Raw genomic sequence first — 18,916 nt, 5'->3', positions numbered from 1 at the left:
TTTTCTATCTACAATATTAAGAGTACTTTCCCTCCAGGTGGCATTACAAAATTCCACCCTGTAGATAACGTTTAAAAAATGGCACGCTCGTTTTCATACATTTCATTCTATTTATTTAACCTATCCATATTTATGTGCGGAAACGTCACAAAATCAGAATAAATTTTAATTTTTCCATCCCGCATCATAAAAACTAAAAAGTCAAAAGTAAAATTTAAATGGTAAATATTTTACATAAACAAGCTTTTGATGCTGTAAAAAGAATAAAATAAAACATAAATTCTTTCAAACCCATCAACTTATTACTTTACTCAATTTAAAGATTAAAAACTTGTTGCGGGATTTACTAGTGTAAAAAATACATTAATTACGTAACTTGATTTTGCTAAAAGTCTGATCTGAGAAAAAATCAAATAGGTAAATTATACATTATTTCTTTATTATTATGTATGATGTACTGTCTTAGGTACGATACAACTACGGATTAAGATCGTTTAGTCGACGCAGCGTTGAAATTGTACAGATAAATGCAGTTTGCGCACTCACTACGCGACGTCAAGCAATAAAAACCTAAAATTCGAACGCCAACTTTTTGCTACAACGCTCTTAAGAGCCATTTCACAAAAATATTCCGCGCGAATTTAGGTAAAAGCTGTCAACGCAACGTCAAAAGAGTAAAAAGAACGCTGAAATGGACAAAAAAATCTTGAGCCGTGACCGTATTAAGACTTGATTTAAGTTATTAATTTTAAGGTAGAATGAGGTATTCAAACTTGATAAATTAATTTAAATTTTTAATAGAGTTTAATAAGTCTTTTATATTTCGATTCATAATGAAACACGAATAGGTACCTATAATATGTAAAATATATATTAAGTACAAAATAAAGACAGTCACATAGTGAAAAAAAAATCTGCCCCCTTACAGCTCCATCATCGGGCCCTGGATACGAAATATTCGTCAAGGCGAATCACACAAGCCCAAACTCCATAGGGTTCTATTGTTTTGTTACGGAGGTGGCCATTGCATCTCCTCCAGATCCATTATCAGACAGAGCTAAGAAATAAATAAATAAATATTATTATAAGTAAACAAATCACTAAAATAATTCATCTTACTATCTTACTTCTTACTAGTCTTACTAATATTATAAATACGAAAGTTTGTGTGGATGTCTGGATGTTTGTAACACTTTCACGCAAAAACTACTGAACAGATTTTGATGAAACTTTACAGTACAGTACAGCAGTACTAGGCAGTCTGTGTTCAACTATCACTCGGGTCGGCAGTTCCTATCGCAGGACCTTTGGTTCACTCAGTTCCGATACGACTCTAGTGCTGTGTGTAATTATTTTCGTGAATACACTGAGTTTATTAATTTCTACGAGTCGATTTCATTTTGCCTGAGACCTACGCCATGAACCCTGAACCAGAAGACCCTGTCGCCAGCGACAGCGACGCTCATCCATCCCTGGCATCGACCAGAATAACAATGTATAGGCTATAATTTATGACGATCTGTGACAAACTAAATTTAAAGCGGGTGAAGCCGGGGGCAATACTACATATTTCATACTAGCTTTTCGCCCGCTTCTTCTGCGATGAAGTGGAAAATGGTTCTAATAGAATTAAAATATTCTAAGAAAATTAATTTTGCTAAAATAAATGATTATGTTTTTTTTATATAAAATCTACAAATTATTACGTTTAAATACTTACAAAATTATGAGATCTTTCTAAAACAAAATTAAAACGCTACACCTGCCGCAGATTTCTTTGTAAACAATGTTTTTTTGTTTTTCCTTCAGGTGCTAAAATCACCAGGTTATTGTGTGCGCATACTCTGGAGTATTCCACATACTAACTGGTCGTCGGAGAAGCATAGATTTCCATTAAGTCTACTCCCGCTACCATATGGAACTCCGCTAAAACTCGTGAGGGCGCCAACACTTGCTTTTTATCGAAAATTAGTATGAGCAGCTGCGCACGAGGTTGCCCGTTGCAGGCTCTATGCAACCACACTATTTTAAACCGTGGTCCCTAAGCATGAGATGGGAAACTGCACTCTCTTGAATTCTCTTGAATTTGATGGTGTTGGGGGAATCCTAGGAATAAATACAGACTTTCCAATGGAATCTCCTCATCAATATTGCGAAATTGCGAGTTGCAATGCAATGTTACGTTTTCACTTGTTATTTTATTGTAATCTGACCTTGATTTTTCAAACACGTGACAATAAAAAACAAATAAAAAAAAAAAATCAAAAGTACTAAGGAATATTTCATTGATATCAACTTAGAAACAAGCACAGATCACAGAAACTAAAAGGAAATGTGACAACGGACAAATTGGAACATATTGCTTGTGAAAGCAATGATGACAGTACCGACGTCATTATGTAAACAGTTTATATTGCTTGCATAGTACTAAAGATTATTCGAACGTTGAATACTGATACCGCAGTGGATAATGATCACATAATTTGATTTCTTTGTGTGTGTCAATTTCTAATACGACACTGAGTTTCGAACTCAGCGCATTACTTAGCATCTCTCTATATTTCTATGGAACCAAGTTATCTCCAAAATAACATTCCACACCTTTTTAACATAGTCAGGTAATTATTTTAATAAAATACGAAGCACGTCATCTATCAATAGGATATATGTATATTTATAAGTTATCAAAGATTTTGTACTAAAGTTTTTGAAAATATTTTATAGCCTACATAGAAAGAATTATTTTTCGGAGCCTATTGCCTCCAAACAAACAAACAAACAATTAAATCTTTCCTCTTTTATTAGTATAGATTTAACAACAAAGCTTCCCTCTCGAAACAAAACGCTTCTTTTTCTTCTTCACGAAACAAAACTCAAAGCGGATAAATAAATAAACAAATCTTTGAACAATTTCAAAGCGCCATCTAGTCCAAAAGTAGGCAACCAATATACTTGTGTTAAGGGTGGTAGCATAATGGATATACTTTTTTTATAATTTATTTATTAAATTAAATACATGGTACCTACTTATACATAGTTACACCCAGATCCGTCAAAGAAATTAAAATTCAACATTTCAATTTCTGCTCGGCCGGCCGACTCGAAACAGCCTCTCGGCATAGTATCAAATGTATTTGGTCGCCGTACAAATCACCGCTTTACGACACGAACGCACGTAAACGTCACGGCGGGAAAAATGACACAGGTCCTGCCTTGACGGGCGCTCGCGCCATACTAATCAATGTTGGCTTGCGCATTGTAATTTATACTGATATTCACATCAATATTTTGACAAAGTGGTTACTAATATTTAAACAATAACTGTAGAAATCAATTCTACAATGAATATTCTTTATTTTGGGATACTTTTGTTGCAGTTATTGCTGTGTTTTTAAACCAAAAACCACGATCAAAATGTGACGTTAATCTTCAAATTTGGCAAATTATTTTTAGATTTTACTCAATAATGGTAATGAAATTCAAGAATCTATTTCATTAATGGACTACAAGAATAATGTCCGATGATTACTATATATTTTTAAGCTTATTATATGAGCATAAATAATAGATACAGGACTTTGAAAATGAGTCTGCGGCAATTTTTCCGTAAAATGGTTGTGGGAGATGGGGCACTGTGAATTAAGCAAAAGAGTTTTAGTAAATCCGTTTCATTAATGGTCAACACCAAGGATTGACCTATCTTTCGCAGTTATTCAATAATCTCTGGGTGTTGCTTAAGATAGTAATTCATGCTTCCAAAATCTTAGAAATTCGCACGAAAATGTAAAATGGCTCTTAAGCAGATTTTCATCCCCTATTCATCAAAGTAAAGAAATTATTTTAATAATTATTAAGCTAAGACCACGACGCGTCAGTAAGTAGTTTTCATTATTTAATGTAATGCTTATTCCTATTGCCGCATTAACAAGTTACCAACCAAGAAAAATAAATGATGGGAAGCCAAATATTTTCAGTATTGTTTGTCAACAACGCGATAATAATATGAGGAAAATAAAAATACCAAAAACCTAATACGATAATTTATTCACCAGCTTTAAATGTTGAGGACATTAACACATTGGATGCACATTATGCTATGGATTGCTATCAGTACGTTCACTTCTTCTTCGCCACTTGTTGTGCCTCATCGATGGGGTCCAGCTTGGGTTCTTCAAATTTGAATGAGGGAAATGAGGTCATGTCTACACCAGAACCACCACCATATTGCTTCTCCAGTTTCTCCAACTCAGTTTTGAGTTCTTTCTCAATAGCTGGGCTGGGGTCAACCAGTTTTCCACCACTGAAAGAAAGTGATTAGAACATTATTTCTTTAGTATGAAAATTTTATCTTACTAATTTCCAATCAGATTTACAGGGTAAATATCGTAAATCATGAAGAATAATGTAAACTGATTTTTTTATACAGTGCAACATGTACCTATTCTATCAAAAATCAAAACTATTAGATTACATTACAGCCAAACCTCAAAAGTATCATCACTATTATCCAATTTGAAAACTGCAAGGTCAATCATGAATGAACTTACGAGCTCTTCTGCTTGTATTCCCTGATTTTGTCCAAGAACAGCTGCTGGATGGGGTCTGTGGCCTTCTGCGCTGCCGCCAGGTTGCGGGTAATCACCACCGAGGAGCGAGCTGCCCGCAGGCCACCAAGAAGTGAGGAGCTGAGCATCTGAAATACGGTACGAATCTAACCTCAAATACGAGTTACATAACAAATGTTAAAAAATATCATAATTGTTAACAAATTTTAGTACCGCCATCAAATATTGTGAGGGTATTTAATAAATCGTTCTATAAATACTGATTTAATTTTATTTTATTAAACCAAATTACCTTTTTGTGTTCACTACTGTCTTCCGAATTTTGACAGTTTTTGACAGATGACTGACAGTGGAGTTGGTTTTTTTTTAATGTGCTACACCACAGATATGGATTAGAGTGCTACACCCAGACCACAGATAATTTATATCCAAACCTTGTTTAGAATATTTTTAGAATGCACTATAATTATTTTTGTCATTGCTTGGATTTTGCCAAAAAAAAAACTTAAGAGTTGAGTTCCCGCCATTTTTACGTTGACCGTCCATCATTCCATTCGGCGCGTATTCATAGTTTCAACTTTAATCAGTAACAAATTAATTAAATAGTCGTCAGATATGGATATCGGTGACTTAAGTAAAGTTGCGAGTAGAAAAAGACTGAACGTAGATGCTGAGAAACTTCGTGAAAAAGTTTCTCGCGAAACTGCAAAAATTATCAAGTTGAAGGTGAGTTTAGCATTCTTTTGTTTATGCTACATTTTTAATCAATACGTTGTGCTCCTAATCGTTTATAAATGCCTACTATTTAAGATTAAGATACTAAAAATCTGATAGTTACTATACTAACTACAATAACTTTTTGCGTGGTGCCCTTAGGTCGCCCAAGACACCGCGTACTGGGACCTCAAGGAAAAGCTCCAGCAGGTTGAGGGCAACCATGAGCGGCTGCAGCAGAATATGGTCGAGGTGCAGATGCAACACGAGGCAATCTCCGGGCAGTACCAAGATGAACTTAGGCTTCGACCAGAAACTTTGAACAAGTATTAAATTCATCCTTATTACTTATCAATCAATATTAAAATAATCAATTTGTCTTGAAAATAACCTAAGTAAGAGACACGTTTACTAAAAGCGTTCAATTTATAGACGCTTTTTACGCTTTAAATCGAACTTCTTAAAATTACCTGATTATTTTACAGAATGAGTAGCACCCGCGAAATTTGTGATGTGCTAGAGGAATACAGCGAGCGGCTAAAGGAAACGCTGTCCCGATGCAAGAACGATCAGTCCACATTGTACGACGCATACCAGAAGTCTGGACAGCTCGTGAGGGACATCAAACAGAAGCAACTCCAAGGAGACGAGAAAAACCGCCAAGTCATCGAGAGACTTGAAGAAAAAGGTAATAAGTGTAAAACTTGTCGAGATCGTGGCGCTATAGTAACAGGTAAAGCCCGGTCTGTGAGCACGTAGAATTTTAATTAACTATATTGCTGTCGCGACTGTGCGACGGACGCCCGCAGTGAGTGTGCGAGCGCGACAGCAACATAATTACGCGCGAGCGATAAGGATGGCTATAGCTTGGGGTCATTGGACAAAATTCTACGTGCTCGCAGACCAGACTATAGTTCACAGGTTAGCCGACTTACAACATCTTTAAATTCGTTGCAGTAAAACTAACAAGCGAGCATCAGAACCAGCTCTTGCAGTACTTCTCGGCAGCCAAGCAGCAGGGAGACGCCGAGCTGGCCGACACCAAGCAGAAGTTGGCCGCTACCGTCACACAGAAAGAAGAGCTGATAGCAGCCGTCAACGAACTGCGCAGGAGTCTCGACCTCAACCAACATGACTTGCAGAAGGTAACGTTGTTAATCATCTTAGACTTTAGAACCAGCTCTTGCAGCACTTCTCGGCGGCCAAGCAGCAGGGAGACGCCGAGCTGGCCGACACCAAGCAGAAGTTGGCCGCTACCGTCACACAGAAAGAGGAGCTGGTAGCAGCCGTCAACGAACTGCGCAGGAGTCTCGACCTCAACCAACACGACTTGCAGAAGGTAATGTTGTTGATCATCTTAGACTTAAGAACCAGCTCTTGCAGTACTTGTTAGCAGCCAGCAGCAGGGAGACGCCGAGCTGGCCGACACCAAGCAGAAGTTGGCCGCTACCGTTACACAGAAAGAGGAGCTGGTAGCAGCCCTAAACGAGCTGCGCAGGAGTCTGGACCTCAACCAACATGACTTGCAGAAGGTAACGTCTTTGATCATCTTAGACTTCTGAACCAGTTCTTGCAGTAGGTACTTCCCGACGCCGAGCTGGCCGACACCAAGCAGAAGTTGGCCGCTACCGTTACACAGAAAGAGGAGCTGGTAGCAGCCCTAAACGAGCTGTGCAGGAGTCTGGACCTCAATCAACACGACTTGCAGAAGGTAAATTAACGAGGAACTAGATTTTAAAAATAAATGCGAAGGTTTAGCAACTTCTGACTAAGCTCTCTACTAAAGTGTTTTTGACTGCTTATTCAAGTTTAAAAGTTTTTATACCTACCTACCTCTTATCTTATAATCTTGTAAAAAAAGGGAAGAATCGAGAATGATTTGTTGCAGTTAATTATGGTAAAAAAGAATCCTAGTGATGAGAAGATGAGATTAATAAACCAATCTTTGTTCTAGAAAGAGGAATCCATCTCTTCTCTTCAGAATGACATGAAACAACTGCTCCACGAGTTCAACTTACAGGCCTCCGACATGAAGAGCTCTATGCTGAAACAGGAAAAAGAGTAAGAGTTAAAAAGGGATAGCAGTTACTACAGGACTACTTTCTATTGAGTAGATTCCATATATTCGTATTGGCTCTTCACGAGAGTTTATATCATTGCATTGTTAAGCGCTAGGATGTTTTTCATCTCTGAATTTGAACTGCTTGTATTACTTACTTATGTCTTAAAAATTCTGCATTATATCCTACGTATTGCACTCTCCAGACTCAAAGAAGCAGTAGAAAGTAACGAAGCACTGAAGAAGGCCCTCAGCAACCAGGAGACCTTCACCAAGGGCATCTGCGACCAGAACAACCAGCTTCAGGAGAAGTTATCTGCATTAGAGGATGAAAACATTGCTATGACCAACACTAATAAGGACTTGGAGGCAAAACTCCAGGTAAAAATAAAGATCATTGATAAATCCTTAGACATAGGTAGGTACTTACTATTTAGCTAGTTGCTTGAAATCGGCTGAAAGTCACTTATTTTATTTAAACTTACCTATAGTTCCTGTGAAACAATCTGGGGGCACGGCAGTGCCCCCACCAAGTCGAGCAAAAAAGCGGCACGGCCGTACCATCCTTTTCTCGAAGCAATTCAGGCCATTTTCGACCGCATGTAACTTCGTTGTGGATAAAACTAGAAGGCTGAATTTTCATTAGCTATGCAGGCATTGTAAAGACACGGTATATTTAAAATTTCATTCAATTTGAACCAGTAGTTTAAGAATTATAACGGGTCAAAGTTACTTAATTTTGTCACTCACTGACTCACTGACTCACCGATCATCAAAATTCTAAGGCACTTCTAGCAGACCTAGAAGCTTCAAATTTGGAATTTAAGTAGTGTTTGGTGTAAGAATCAAGGAAAAACTAAAATATTTGGGGGCACGGTAGTCGGTTGCACTACAATGAAATAATATATTGACTTGGCCATCGCATGAAAACACGTGTAAATTAAATTATTTAGTGCGATGGCCAAGTCAATAATTTATGTAAAACGTTAAAGATTTCCTGGCCTGGACTTGGTATTACATGGATCTCACAACTTTTTACCGTAGAACAACTGAGTTGCGAGACTTGGTTTTTTTTACAAGTATTGTTTTTGATGGGATTGCAATTTTACAGGCTGCTACTGAGAAAAATGAAGATTACAAAACAGTGGTGGCCATGCTCAACGAGACACAAGATGAACTGAGGAATGATATCGCCCAGAAAGATCAGGTCAGTATAGGACATTAAATTATTTAGTTTTTTGGAATTTGCTACTAATTTAATAGCTTACTTACCTAATTATGTTGTTGAATAGCTTCAAAAGAGTTCAGAAGCAGAAATACAGAAACTGGTGGATCAGTTATCTGCATTGGAAGTCGCGAATACAGAGGTAGTAGCCAATCTGACTGCATCAAAAGAAGACTGCGACATGAAGGCCCAGCGTATTCAAGAGTTGGAGACTCAGGTTCAGGATCTGCAGAAGAAGTTAGCAGATCGTGAAACTGAGTTGGACGAACTGAAGTAAGTTTTCAATCTTATTTTTGCATTATGTTGGCGTAGCTACCTACTCTGTACCTACCTAGGTACCTACTTACTGTATCAACTAAATTCTAAACAAAGAATATTACATCGTTTTAGAGGATCAGACTGGAATAGAAGCAACTATTTATGCATAATTTAGCACCAAGTTATACTTGGTTACTTAGCAAGACTTTTCTTGCAATCTTCATCTCCCATGTAAAACTACACTCGCGAGCAAAAATATGGAATCACCCTGTTTGTTTCGAATGATCATAAGAACTAAGTAAATGACTTATAGAAGATAAATAAAAATGGTACCATTTCAAAGGTAATATGATAAACTTTAAATTGATACCATAGATACTTATACAGTCATTCAGTTCTTAAGATCGCTCGGATAAAAAGACAAGGGGGTGATTTTACTTTTGCTCGTAAGTATAGTTCACTACGGTCTTAAATATCTACCTATCTTGCCTTTCCCAGGGCGTCATCCTCACAGCAAACCAAAGAGCTATCCGAAGCCATCAGCTCCAAAGACAAGGAACTAGACACGAAGGCGAGCACCATAGCTCAACTCATGACTGAGCTGAAAGCCGCTACGGACGCGCGCGGCCGCCTCGAGCTTAGTGTACAGAAGCTTCGCAAGGAGGCCGAGATGGAAAGGGAGGCCGCTAGTGAGAGGGAGAAGAGGATATCGAAGCAAGTCGAGCAGCTGGAGGTCGTCGTCAGGGTTAGTGGTCAACTGACGATGGATTATGTCAATAGATCTGATGGCAGAGCTGAGTAATTTCTATCCATAATGTATTTTTCCTGCTTGAGATTAGAAATTTTAATTCTGAAACAAAATGCTGGATGATCTGGATCCAACCGCAAGAGCTGATTCATTTCTACCCTTAATTAAGTAATTACCTTATTTTTTATATCCTGGTGGAAAGTAGGCCTATTTCTATTTCTACCTACTTACAGCTTTTTCTTTATGTTTATAGTGGAAAGTAATTCGGAATATTTTTTACATAATTTTCAGACTAAAGATGACGAGCTCTCAAAACAAATGTCCATCATTCTGGAGATCCGCGCTGAGAAGGTATGAGTCATGAATTTTAAAGACAATTTTAATTTGATGATGTTCTAATGATCACTGATTCCTGTAGGAACGGCTTCAAGACAAGATCCAGAGCATGCAGAACACGATCGACAACATTCAGAAGGAGCTGACCGGGCGAGTGTTGCCTTCCGCAAACCGACTGCCGCCCGAGCAAGACGACAATGCTGTCATGTGTGCGCCTTCCAAGGTTTGTGTTATAGTCTGGTCCGGGAGCACGTAGAATTTTGTCCAATGACCCCTAGCTACCCATCCTTATCGCTCGCGCGTAATTATGTTGCTATCGCGCTCGCACACTCACTGCGGGTGCCAGTCGCATAGTCGCGACAGCAATATAATTACGCGCGAGCGATAAGGATGGGTAGCTAGGGGTCATTGGACAAAATTCTACGTGCTTAAGGACCGGGCTTTAGTAGCAGATTCTGTTTTCAGCCATCAGCATCTTATAAGATTGTATAGATTATTTTGTGGTTAAAAATTGCCTGCCTCAAAGGATGGCGCTGGATGAAGGCCGATCAATCTGGAAACCATTTGGGAGAGATCTATGTTCAGCAGAGGAAATCCTGTAGCTGGAATGATGATGTTTATATGAATGAGAAATTAGCTTCAATCTCCAAGGTTCCACTTTTCTCCTTCCAGGATTTATCCCCGAAGCTTCCGACGCCGCAGTTCGCAGTACCCCGCGCCGAGCCGAAGCAGCTGGACAGCATGCTATTCAGCCTGTTCAGTGACGGCAGCATGGACGGGGATACCCTTGACGTAAGCCTTGATATTGCTGTATTTGCAAAGTTACGATGGTTTAAAAGAAGAGGTGTCTTGTGCTGTGACCCCCAGAGAAGAATAACTTTAAGAGTTGTAGTCAGGGCCGTCTTTAACTTACTAGGGGCCCTAGGTACTTAAGGATCAAGGGTGGCCCTTATCATCTGGAGAAAGGTCTTTTGAGCAGACGGGGGCCCCCTCGGTCGCGGGGCCCTGGGCACGTGCCCTAAGTGCCCAATGGGAAAGATGGGCCAGGTTGTAGTAGCGTAACATTTACAACCTGTAACATTAGGCTCGGTTGTAAACAGATGGATAAGTACGAGTGCTATGCTAGTACTCATCATACCAGGTGCTCGACGAGACTTTCAATGGTCGAGCTCTCTGTGGTAAAAGAGTGCAAAACTATTAGATCCTTCAAGGTTTCACTATCTGTCCTTGAATTAACAGCAAAAGATAAGTGATACGTATTGGAAGTGGGAAGGTATTTTTTTTTTCTAAAATTCAGTTTAAATTTTGCAGCCGTCGGAGGTGAACCGCCGCTTTGAGGCTTTGTCACGCGGCGAGCGCGTGGCTCCCACGCCTCTCAACTCGCTGAAGAGACGTGCTGGGGTACCGGCGGCACATGGGGGTCTCAAGTATAAGGCCAGCAATAATAACGATGTGAGTTAATTCAAGCCGCCATTGCACCATTCTGTGAAAACATTGCTGTTTCATTGATATCCATACTTACTATTTTTAATTGAATATTCTTTGCAGGATCTAATTTCACTCTCACAAGTGAAGAATGATTTGAAGAAACAAGACAAAACATTTTTCAAAAGCAAGCGCTCAGACCCAAAGAATAAGAAGTTGAAGTAATTTTAACTTGATTTAATATTGATTTAAAAGATAAAAATAAATTGGTTTCGTTTAACTTTACTGTTAATTAATTATAAACGTTGTTTGTTATGTGCTGTTAATTACATTTCGTTGAATTATAATTTTTTTGTTTTTATTTTAGTTTTGTTCGCATTAGAACTTTGTAGCATTAAAGCGATTTTAAAGTAGGTGATTGTAAATACCCAAGATTACCACAAAATTGAACTGTGTATTCGAACTTCGTATAGCCTGACCAGCGGGTCTAGTCAAAACGCACTTTAAAATCGCAAACCCATCGCAAACCAGTCGCAAACAAATAAACAAATCGCAAAAGAGGTCGATAACAAAAAAGGCTTAGTCAAACGGCAAAAAATCGAATCGCAAAGCCCTACCTATCGATAATCGAAAGACTGGTTTGAAATTTCCCATACAAAGGCTTAGCCAACATGCATTTAAGACTCAATCAAAATCGAATCGAATCGCAACACCCGCCATTTTCATTGCGATCACTAAAACCCCGGTGTTAAGCTTGGATTCGATCGAAAACCAATAGGGTGAGTTGCACCACCTAACTTTAAACGTAACTATGACGTTAACCGGTGTTTTTTGTATGGAGTTTGACAGATTTTAGACGTTTGTCAAAGTTAAACTAAGATGGTGCAACCCACCCTAAGGCTGTTTTGACAAATCCGTATCGCGATGTCGTTTTGACAGCTAGTTTGACAGCGAAGCATAGACGTAAACAGAGAGCAGCGGGTCTAGTCAAAACGCACTTTAAAATCGCAAACCCATCGCAAACCAGTCGCAAACAAATAAACAAATCGCAAAAGAGGTCGATAACAAAAAAGGCTTAGTCAAACGGCAAAAAATCGAATCGCAAAGCCCTACCTATCGATAATCGAAAGACTGGATTGAAATTTCCCATACAAAGGCTTAGCCAACATGCATTTAAGACTCAATCAAAATCGAATCGAATCGCAACACCCGCCATTTTCATTGCGATTACTAAAACCCCGGTGATAAGCTTCGATTCGATCGAAACCAATAGGGTGAGTTGCACCACCTAACTTTGACCGTAACTATGACGTTAACCGGTGTTTTTTGTATGGAGTTTGACAGATTTTAGACGTTTGTCAAAGTTAAACTAAGATGGTGCAACCCACCCTAAGGTTGTTTTGACAAATCCGTATCGCGATGTCGTTTTGACAGCTAGTTTGACAGCGAAGCATAGACGTAAACAGAGAGCAGAAAGAAGGAAGAAACTAATTTAAAAAAAAAAGCTAGAAAAAGTAAAAACAATCGCAAAGTCATAGACATTTTTTAACTTTTATTCGATTTTGAATGAACTTTTATATCGCCGCGTCGTTGGTGGTTCAATGTGCATTTTGGCTGCCATTTTCCGATCGAATCGAATTACTGGTGACGCGGCGACTGACATTAGTGAAAACTTCCTATTGGTTTGTGATGGCATTTTGACTAGACCCACAGAAAGAAGGCAGAAACTAATTTAAAAAAAAAAGCTAGAAAAAGTAAAAACAATCGCAAAGTCATAGACATTTTTTAACTTTTATTCGATTTTGAATGAACTTTTATATCGCCGCGTCGTTGGTGGTTCAATGTGCATTTTGGCTGCCATTTTCCGATCGAATCGAATCACTGGTGACGCGGCGACTGACATTAGTGAAAACTTCACATTGGTTTGCGATGGCATTTTGACTAGACCCACAGGAACATAAAAACCCTCGCCATGTTGCGGAAAACTAATGGTACTAATTTCTTTTAATGGCAACAGTAACTGAAAACTTCATTGTCATGTCACCTTGCATGTCAGTCTATTGTTGTCAAAGTGTAAACAAACTTTATTTTAAATGTGTGCAATTGATTTTGTGAATTAAATTGCTAAAATATTTTTATAGTCGTGAAAGAAAAGTGGTTCACAATGTGTTAATGTATTTGTCGAAGAGAAATACTAAGGGTTCGGACAATATTTTCATTGAATAATGTTTCCGACAAAGGTTGTCAAATTGACTGACATGTTTATCGTATAGTACAGTCCACTATGAAAATTAGCTGTATTCTGTTTCAACTACCTATTTTAAAGTTTTTTGTCACTTTCTAAGTTTTGAATTTTATGGAATTGGGAAAGAAGTACCGAGTTTGAAGCGTTAATGAGCAGACATTGCAGTTGAATATTCAAGTTCTGAATTTGATTATTGATGAATAATAAAATAAATCCTACTAGCTAGATTGATGGTTTCATTTAATTTTTTTAAACCAGGTTACCTTTAATAATATTTTTTCGTTAATTTATGAAAATATCAGATTAGCCCGTAATCCTGAATCCTGATACATAAATTTAGCCTATTAATTTAACACATGTACGACTGTACTCAGTGTTGCACTATCAAATGCAATTGACGCGCCTCTATGCCAGGGTTTTTATGTTCCTGGTCAGGCATACATAAGTAAAGATTGAATTATTTCTGAATTTGATGTAAACTGTTTGACACGTATGTCGTTGCCTTCACCTAATGGAGAAAAAAAATGTGCCAAACCGCAAACGTCAAACATCAAACTGTCAAATTCTGACAAACACTGTTTGTCAAACAGTTGTTTGCTATTTTCCTGCGAAAAATCGCTTTTCTGTTTGTCGGCGTTACCAATCCGGAACTTCGCTTTTCTCTCAAAAAACCTTGCTCATTCAAGCAAGATTCCGGCGACACGCAACTAAAGGCATCTTCATGAGTTCGCATACCTGACGAAAGCATAAAGTCCCAACCAAGATGGACCGCGGCAAGATGACGTCTGCGGGCCGCGGCGCCAAGTCCAAGGCGCCGCAGCATCCGCAGGACATCTTCGCGCTGGGCAGCAAGTCCACCGTGGTCGTTAACAGGGACTCTGAAAAACGGAACATCCACAAACCCTCTACCAGCGGTAAGTAAGAGGTTATGTTGTGTCTGTTTAGCTTTTACAAAAATTGGAATAATATTAGATCGCATCTATCGATCTGATTATGCCTTTGGGGTTCGTCTTCGAACACAGACCTCCTCTTCAACCTTCAACTAACTTTTGTCCCTGCTTGCATCCAGTTTATTCCAGCTTGTTGCCGTCATCCGTCCATCTTTTAGGCTGTTATCCTCTGCCGCGGGTTTTTCATTAGCATAATCAGGCCTTATCGTACTAAACATACTAAAATTAATGTGTTCAAGGCGTCGAACGCAAGCGTGAGACCGCTGGCTTTGGCAGCCAACCACCAAGCAAGAGAGCGAGGATCGGATCTCCTGCAGAGGCTGTCGGAGGGACCTCCCTGGAAGTCGACCCTGTGGACCTGGTGCCCAATGTGCTGCAGGCCCTGGACACACACAACTCTGACAAACTGGTTGGTCAATTCAGAAAATCAAATTTATGTTAAAAAGTTTGAATCATTCAAAAATCAAAATTATCTTTGTTTAGACTAATTAAATGAGTACTTACAAATCGTCAAATGCTCTTAAGGAGTCTCATTTTTATTTGCCCTACCAGCGCTTCGAGACAAACATTTGGCAAGTGCTGAGAAGACGAGCTACAACAGACATTTTTTATTTTCTAAATGTAATTATTACAGCTTGGCCTCCTGACTGGATCGATTCGCCTACTGAAATCCCAGCGCTCTAAACCGGACCCGATTCTCTGCATGAGTATGCTTTACCTCACCAAGATACGTCCCAACATGTTTGCCCATGAGACCGTCACTCAGAGCTTGTGTACACTCCTGAAGAGAGAGCAAGGTGCGGCTTTCAAGAGCAAGGGGAACCCGCTGGTGTTTGTGCTGGCTTGCAATATGCTGTACGCAGGGCACAAAGAGAGTAACAACTGGCCAGATACGTTTATAAAGGTATTTCATATTTTCTACATTAATGCGAATTCATCTAATCTGATAAAGGCTGATGGCTGATTGCAGATAGAATAAAGCAAAAAAAAATTTCTACACACTTTTTTATGTTTTTTAGTCATGTAAACCGTCAACACATCTCTTTTGAACCTACAATTATTTGCAAATAAACAAAATCAATCAGTAATAAAATTAAATAATTATGCAAGCAACTCATTATGTATTACTATGTGTCTGCAGGTGTACATTGAAGACGCTTTAAATGAGCGCTGGTGGGTAGAATGTTCCTGGTGCAAGTGTTTGGTTGAAAACATCGTCACGGCATTCAACACGAAACACCCACCACCATACCTCATACCATCTGAAAATACACTTGGTAAGCAACAATAATTGCAAAGCACCATAGTTTGTACAGTGTATTTTTAGTTTCATATAGTCCAGTATGTATTAAGGTGATAACTAACTTGAATTTGTAGGTACAATGTCACCTTCTGGCTCTGGTTCTCCATTGATGGGCAGCACTGATGATGACACTGATAATACCGAACTAGAGTATTCCGTATTTCCGAGGTAAGTCTCACATTTAACATGATATTTACAATCTAATCTTACTCACCATTGTAAAACACCATGATCTAGAGTTCCCAAAATGATTTCAATGAGGGCTTTCGCGAATGAAAGATCCGCTAGATGGCGGGACGTGGATGCGGGGTCTGACTGCTGCGTGATTGGTGGATTTTGTCATATCTGTCAATGTCATGTCAAAAATAACCAATCATGCAGCATTTGGACCTCGCGTCTACGTATTGCCATCTGGCGGATTTTTCAATCGCGAAAACCCTCATTCTGTGCATGTTGCTTAGACTGCTTTCACATCAAGATGTTGCTGTTTTTCTGTTTAATTTAAATATATTAAAGCACACCTCCATTGTTAATCTTTTGGCGCAGATATTCCAGTAGCTATGAAACAGTGGAGGCGTTGGTGCTGGAAGCCATCAAGGAGCAGATAATCCGCCGCGCAGCCCCTGATGCCATCCATCGCGGGTTCCTCAAGCTCCTGGCTGCTACTTGCGGTTTTCCGGAGGTAATAAATTCTTAAAATAACGTGTTTATTTATTTTGGACGTATTTGAATTTGATGAAACACAATAAATATTTAATTTAATACATCTGCTTAATTTAGTCAAGTTAAGAAATTTGTTTCTTGGTAATCTTTTGAGATGGCGTCGGTTGACGCCGCGATAGAGACAAGCGATCAAAACAGGAGACCGCAACCTTTACGCATAATTTTTAAGTGACCCCTATGCTAACACATAACAGGAATTTTGTTTTCATAGAGGTCACTTAAAACTTAGGGATTGATGGTGAAAACGGGCATTAGGACTTCTATCTCGCTCGCGAATTGATGCTTATACATTACCTAAAGTCAAGTACCGGTCGCAGTCTCCTATCTCGGTTCCTTGTCTCTTGTGCGATGCGAAACAAGCACCTGGAGACATCTCTCGCACCCGCAGATCCGCATGATATCCGCATCCCGGCTGGAAGCGTGGCTGCACTCGGGCAAGCTGTGGCGCTGCGCCCAGGAGCTTCTAGCCTACGTGTGCTGCAACGCCGACGCCTGCGGGCCCACCGCGGCCCGCGACCACGAGGTGCTGGCGCAGCTGGCGCGCATGCGGCTCAAGACCAAGCCGCTGCAGGCCGCCTACCAGGCCTGCCTGAGGTACTTTACTGCACGCCGACGCCTGCGGGCCCACCGCGGCCCGCGACCACGAGGTGCTGGCGCAGCTGGCGCGCATGCGGCTCAAGACCAAGCCGCTGCAGGCCGCCTACCAGGCCTGCCTGAGGTACTTTACTGCACGCCGACGCCTGCGGGCCCACCGCGGCCCGCGACCACGAGGTGCTGGCGCAGCTGGCGCGCATGCGGCTCAAGACCAAGCCGCTGCAGGCCGCCTACCAGGCCTGCCTGAGGTACTTTACTGCACGCCGACGCCTGCGGGCCCACCGCGGCCCGCGACCACGAGGTGCTGGCGCAGCTGGCGCGCATGCGGCTCAAGACCAAGCCGCTGCAGGCCGCCTACCAGGCCTGCCTGAGGTACTTTACTGCACGCCGACGCCTGCGGGCCCACCGCGGCCCGCGACCACGAGGTGCTGGCGCAGCTGGCGCGCATGCGGCTCAAGACCAAGCCGCTGCAGGCCGCCTACCAGGCCTGCCTGAGGTACTGTACTGCACGCCGACGCCTGCGGGCCCACCGCGGCCCGCGACCACGAGGTGCTGGCGCAGCTGGCGCGCATGCGGCTCAAGACCAAGCCGCTGCAGGCCGCCTACCAGGCCTGCCTGAGGTACTGTACTGTACTGTTCTGCAGGTTGTCTACTAGGCCTGCTTGAAGTTGCAACATAAACCTACCCTACTTACATTCAACCAAAAGTTATCAACATCAAAATTCCATCTACTCCATTTGTCAATGTCTTTTCCGATACAAATACTAATGGATATTTTCCCTCATGAGTATCACAAGCAGCAATGAAGAATGTTCACTAATTTTGTTTTTTAGCTTTCTGTATTCTCTGTTAAAAATAAAAAATACACGTGAAAGAATTATTTCGATACGTCAATTAGTTTCCAAGATATTGAATTTTAAAAGTGCGGGCGGCGGCCGGCCCTCCATTTTATGCGCGTGACGTCATATTACAGTGACTGGCTCATATTTGTAGGGGTGGAATCTTGCAAGCTGAATTAAGACCCACTTCCAGGCAACCGATTAAGCTGTAATTTCGCAAACACATATCATTTGGATGACCATGCAATATTATGATGACATGGAGCTGATCTGATGATGGAGCTGGAAGGTGGCCATAGGAACTCTATAATAAAACGACTTAAATGCATCGAGTTTGGGCTCGTTCGTTTTGTATTGATGAGTATTTCAATTCTATATAGTAATCAGGGTCTAATGATGGAGCTGGAAGGTAATTTACAATAAAACGACACAATCGCATCAAGTTTGGGTTTGGTTCAATTTTAATTTCTGTGATGGGTCTGGGTGTTAATATGTATAATAAGTTTGTATTTACAAAAAAAAATGTATTTAAGTATGTTTATATCCGTTTTCTAGTGAGCGGACACTGTGAATGTAAGTCACGCGGGGTCACGTGACCGTCGGCGGGACTCGATATTTAGGCGAACTTTGAATGCCTATAAAATCATAACTACTGGGTATTTTTGAATGAAATAAAAACTAATGTATTTGTAAATGTAAAAGCTTAACTGTAACATAGGTTTCAAGTGATTTTGCATACCTAGTAACATTCTCAATTAAAGTGCACAATTCGCCTGCAGGGAGATGGTGTCAGACAGTCCCGCGCTGTTGCGCAGCGTAGTGACGCACACGATCTACAACGAGCTGTCCAACGTGCGTTCGCCGAACAACATGGCCGTGCTCGCCGCGCTCATCCAGGCGCAGCCGCAGCTGGTGCCCGCTGCTATGGCTGA

At 40.5% G+C, this 18,916-nt stretch overlaps 3 protein-coding genes across 3 annotated transcripts; 2 read left to right on the top strand and 1 right to left on the bottom strand.

Moving 5' to 3' along the window:
* Nucleotides 1-4,025: 4,025 nt before the first annotated feature.
* On the bottom strand, nucleotides 4,026-4,943 carry LOC135080474 (ATP synthase-coupling factor 6, mitochondrial). Its single transcript, XM_063975109.1, has 3 exons — nucleotides 4,858-4,943; nucleotides 4,548-4,693; nucleotides 4,026-4,300 (listed from the first exon to the last, which is right to left on the bottom strand). Exons 2-3 carry the CDS (start codon nucleotides 4,691-4,693, stop codon nucleotides 4,117-4,119), a joined length of 330 nt encoding a protein of 109 aa, XP_063831179.1. The 5' UTR covers nucleotides 4,858-4,943; the 3' UTR covers nucleotides 4,026-4,116.
* Nucleotides 4,944-5,140: 197 nt separating this feature from the next.
* Nucleotides 5,141-11,647, top strand: LOC135080831 (myosin-7-like). Its single transcript, XM_063975555.1, has 15 exons — nucleotides 5,141-5,291; nucleotides 5,442-5,605; nucleotides 5,765-5,967; nucleotides 6,237-6,424; nucleotides 6,469-6,618; nucleotides 7,234-7,340; nucleotides 7,545-7,719; nucleotides 8,450-8,545; nucleotides 8,631-8,836; nucleotides 9,320-9,566; nucleotides 9,861-9,920; nucleotides 9,988-10,128; nucleotides 10,578-10,697; nucleotides 11,217-11,357; nucleotides 11,454-11,647. The coding sequence occupies exons 1-15, from the start codon at nucleotides 5,181-5,183 to the stop codon at nucleotides 11,553-11,555; spliced, it is 2,211 nt and encodes a 736-aa protein (XP_063831625.1). The 5' UTR covers nucleotides 5,141-5,180; the 3' UTR covers nucleotides 11,556-11,647.
* A 2,509-nt stretch (nucleotides 11,648-14,156) lies between these two features.
* Nucleotides 14,157-17,392, top strand: LOC135080830 (integrator complex subunit 1-like). Its single transcript, XM_063975554.1, has 7 exons — nucleotides 14,157-14,489; nucleotides 14,765-14,934; nucleotides 15,160-15,429; nucleotides 15,667-15,802; nucleotides 15,903-15,996; nucleotides 16,375-16,510; nucleotides 16,940-17,392. Exons 1-7 carry the CDS (start codon nucleotides 14,339-14,341, stop codon nucleotides 17,390-17,392), a joined length of 1,410 nt encoding a protein of 469 aa, XP_063831624.1. The 5' UTR covers nucleotides 14,157-14,338.
* Nucleotides 17,393-18,916: the final 1,524 nt, after the last annotated feature.

Source organism: Ostrinia nubilalis, chromosome 18 (genome assembly GCF_963855985.1).
Source record: "Ostrinia nubilalis chromosome 18, ilOstNubi1.1, whole genome shotgun sequence".
Lineage (NCBI taxonomy): Eukaryota > Metazoa > Arthropoda > Insecta > Lepidoptera > Crambidae > Ostrinia > Ostrinia nubilalis.
Note: the sequence above shows the minus strand (reverse complement) of the source record. Positions and strands in the feature narration are given on the sequence as shown.

Coding starts and splice junctions, on each gene's coding strand:
- LOC135080474 (XM_063975109.1), bottom strand. CDS start 4,693: ATGCTCAGCTCCTCACTTCTTGGTGGCCTGCGGGCAGCTCGCTCCTCG. Junction 4,301..4,547: donor GAATACAAGCAGAAGAGCTC/GTAAGTTCATTC, acceptor ACTTTCTTTCAG/TGGTGGAAAACTGGTTGACC.
- LOC135080831 (XM_063975555.1), top strand. CDS start 5,181: ATGGATATCGGTGACTTAAGTAAAGTTGCGAGTAGAAAAAGACTGAAC. Junction 5,606..5,764: donor CGACCAGAAACTTTGAACAA/GTATTAAATTCA, acceptor ATTATTTTACAG/AATGAGTAGCACCCGCGAAA. Junction 9,567..9,860: donor AGCTGGAGGTCGTCGTCAGG/GTTAGTGGTCAA, acceptor CATAATTTTCAG/ACTAAAGATGACGAGCTCTC.
- LOC135080830 (XM_063975554.1), top strand. CDS start 14,339: ATGGACCGCGGCAAGATGACGTCTGCGGGCCGCGGCGCCAAGTCCAAG. Junction 14,490..14,764: donor CCACAAACCCTCTACCAGCG/GTAAGTAAGAGG, acceptor AATGTGTTCAAG/GCGTCGAACGCAAGCGTGAG. Junction 15,430..15,666: donor GGCCAGATACGTTTATAAAG/GTATTTCATATT, acceptor ATGTGTCTGCAG/GTGTACATTGAAGACGCTTT.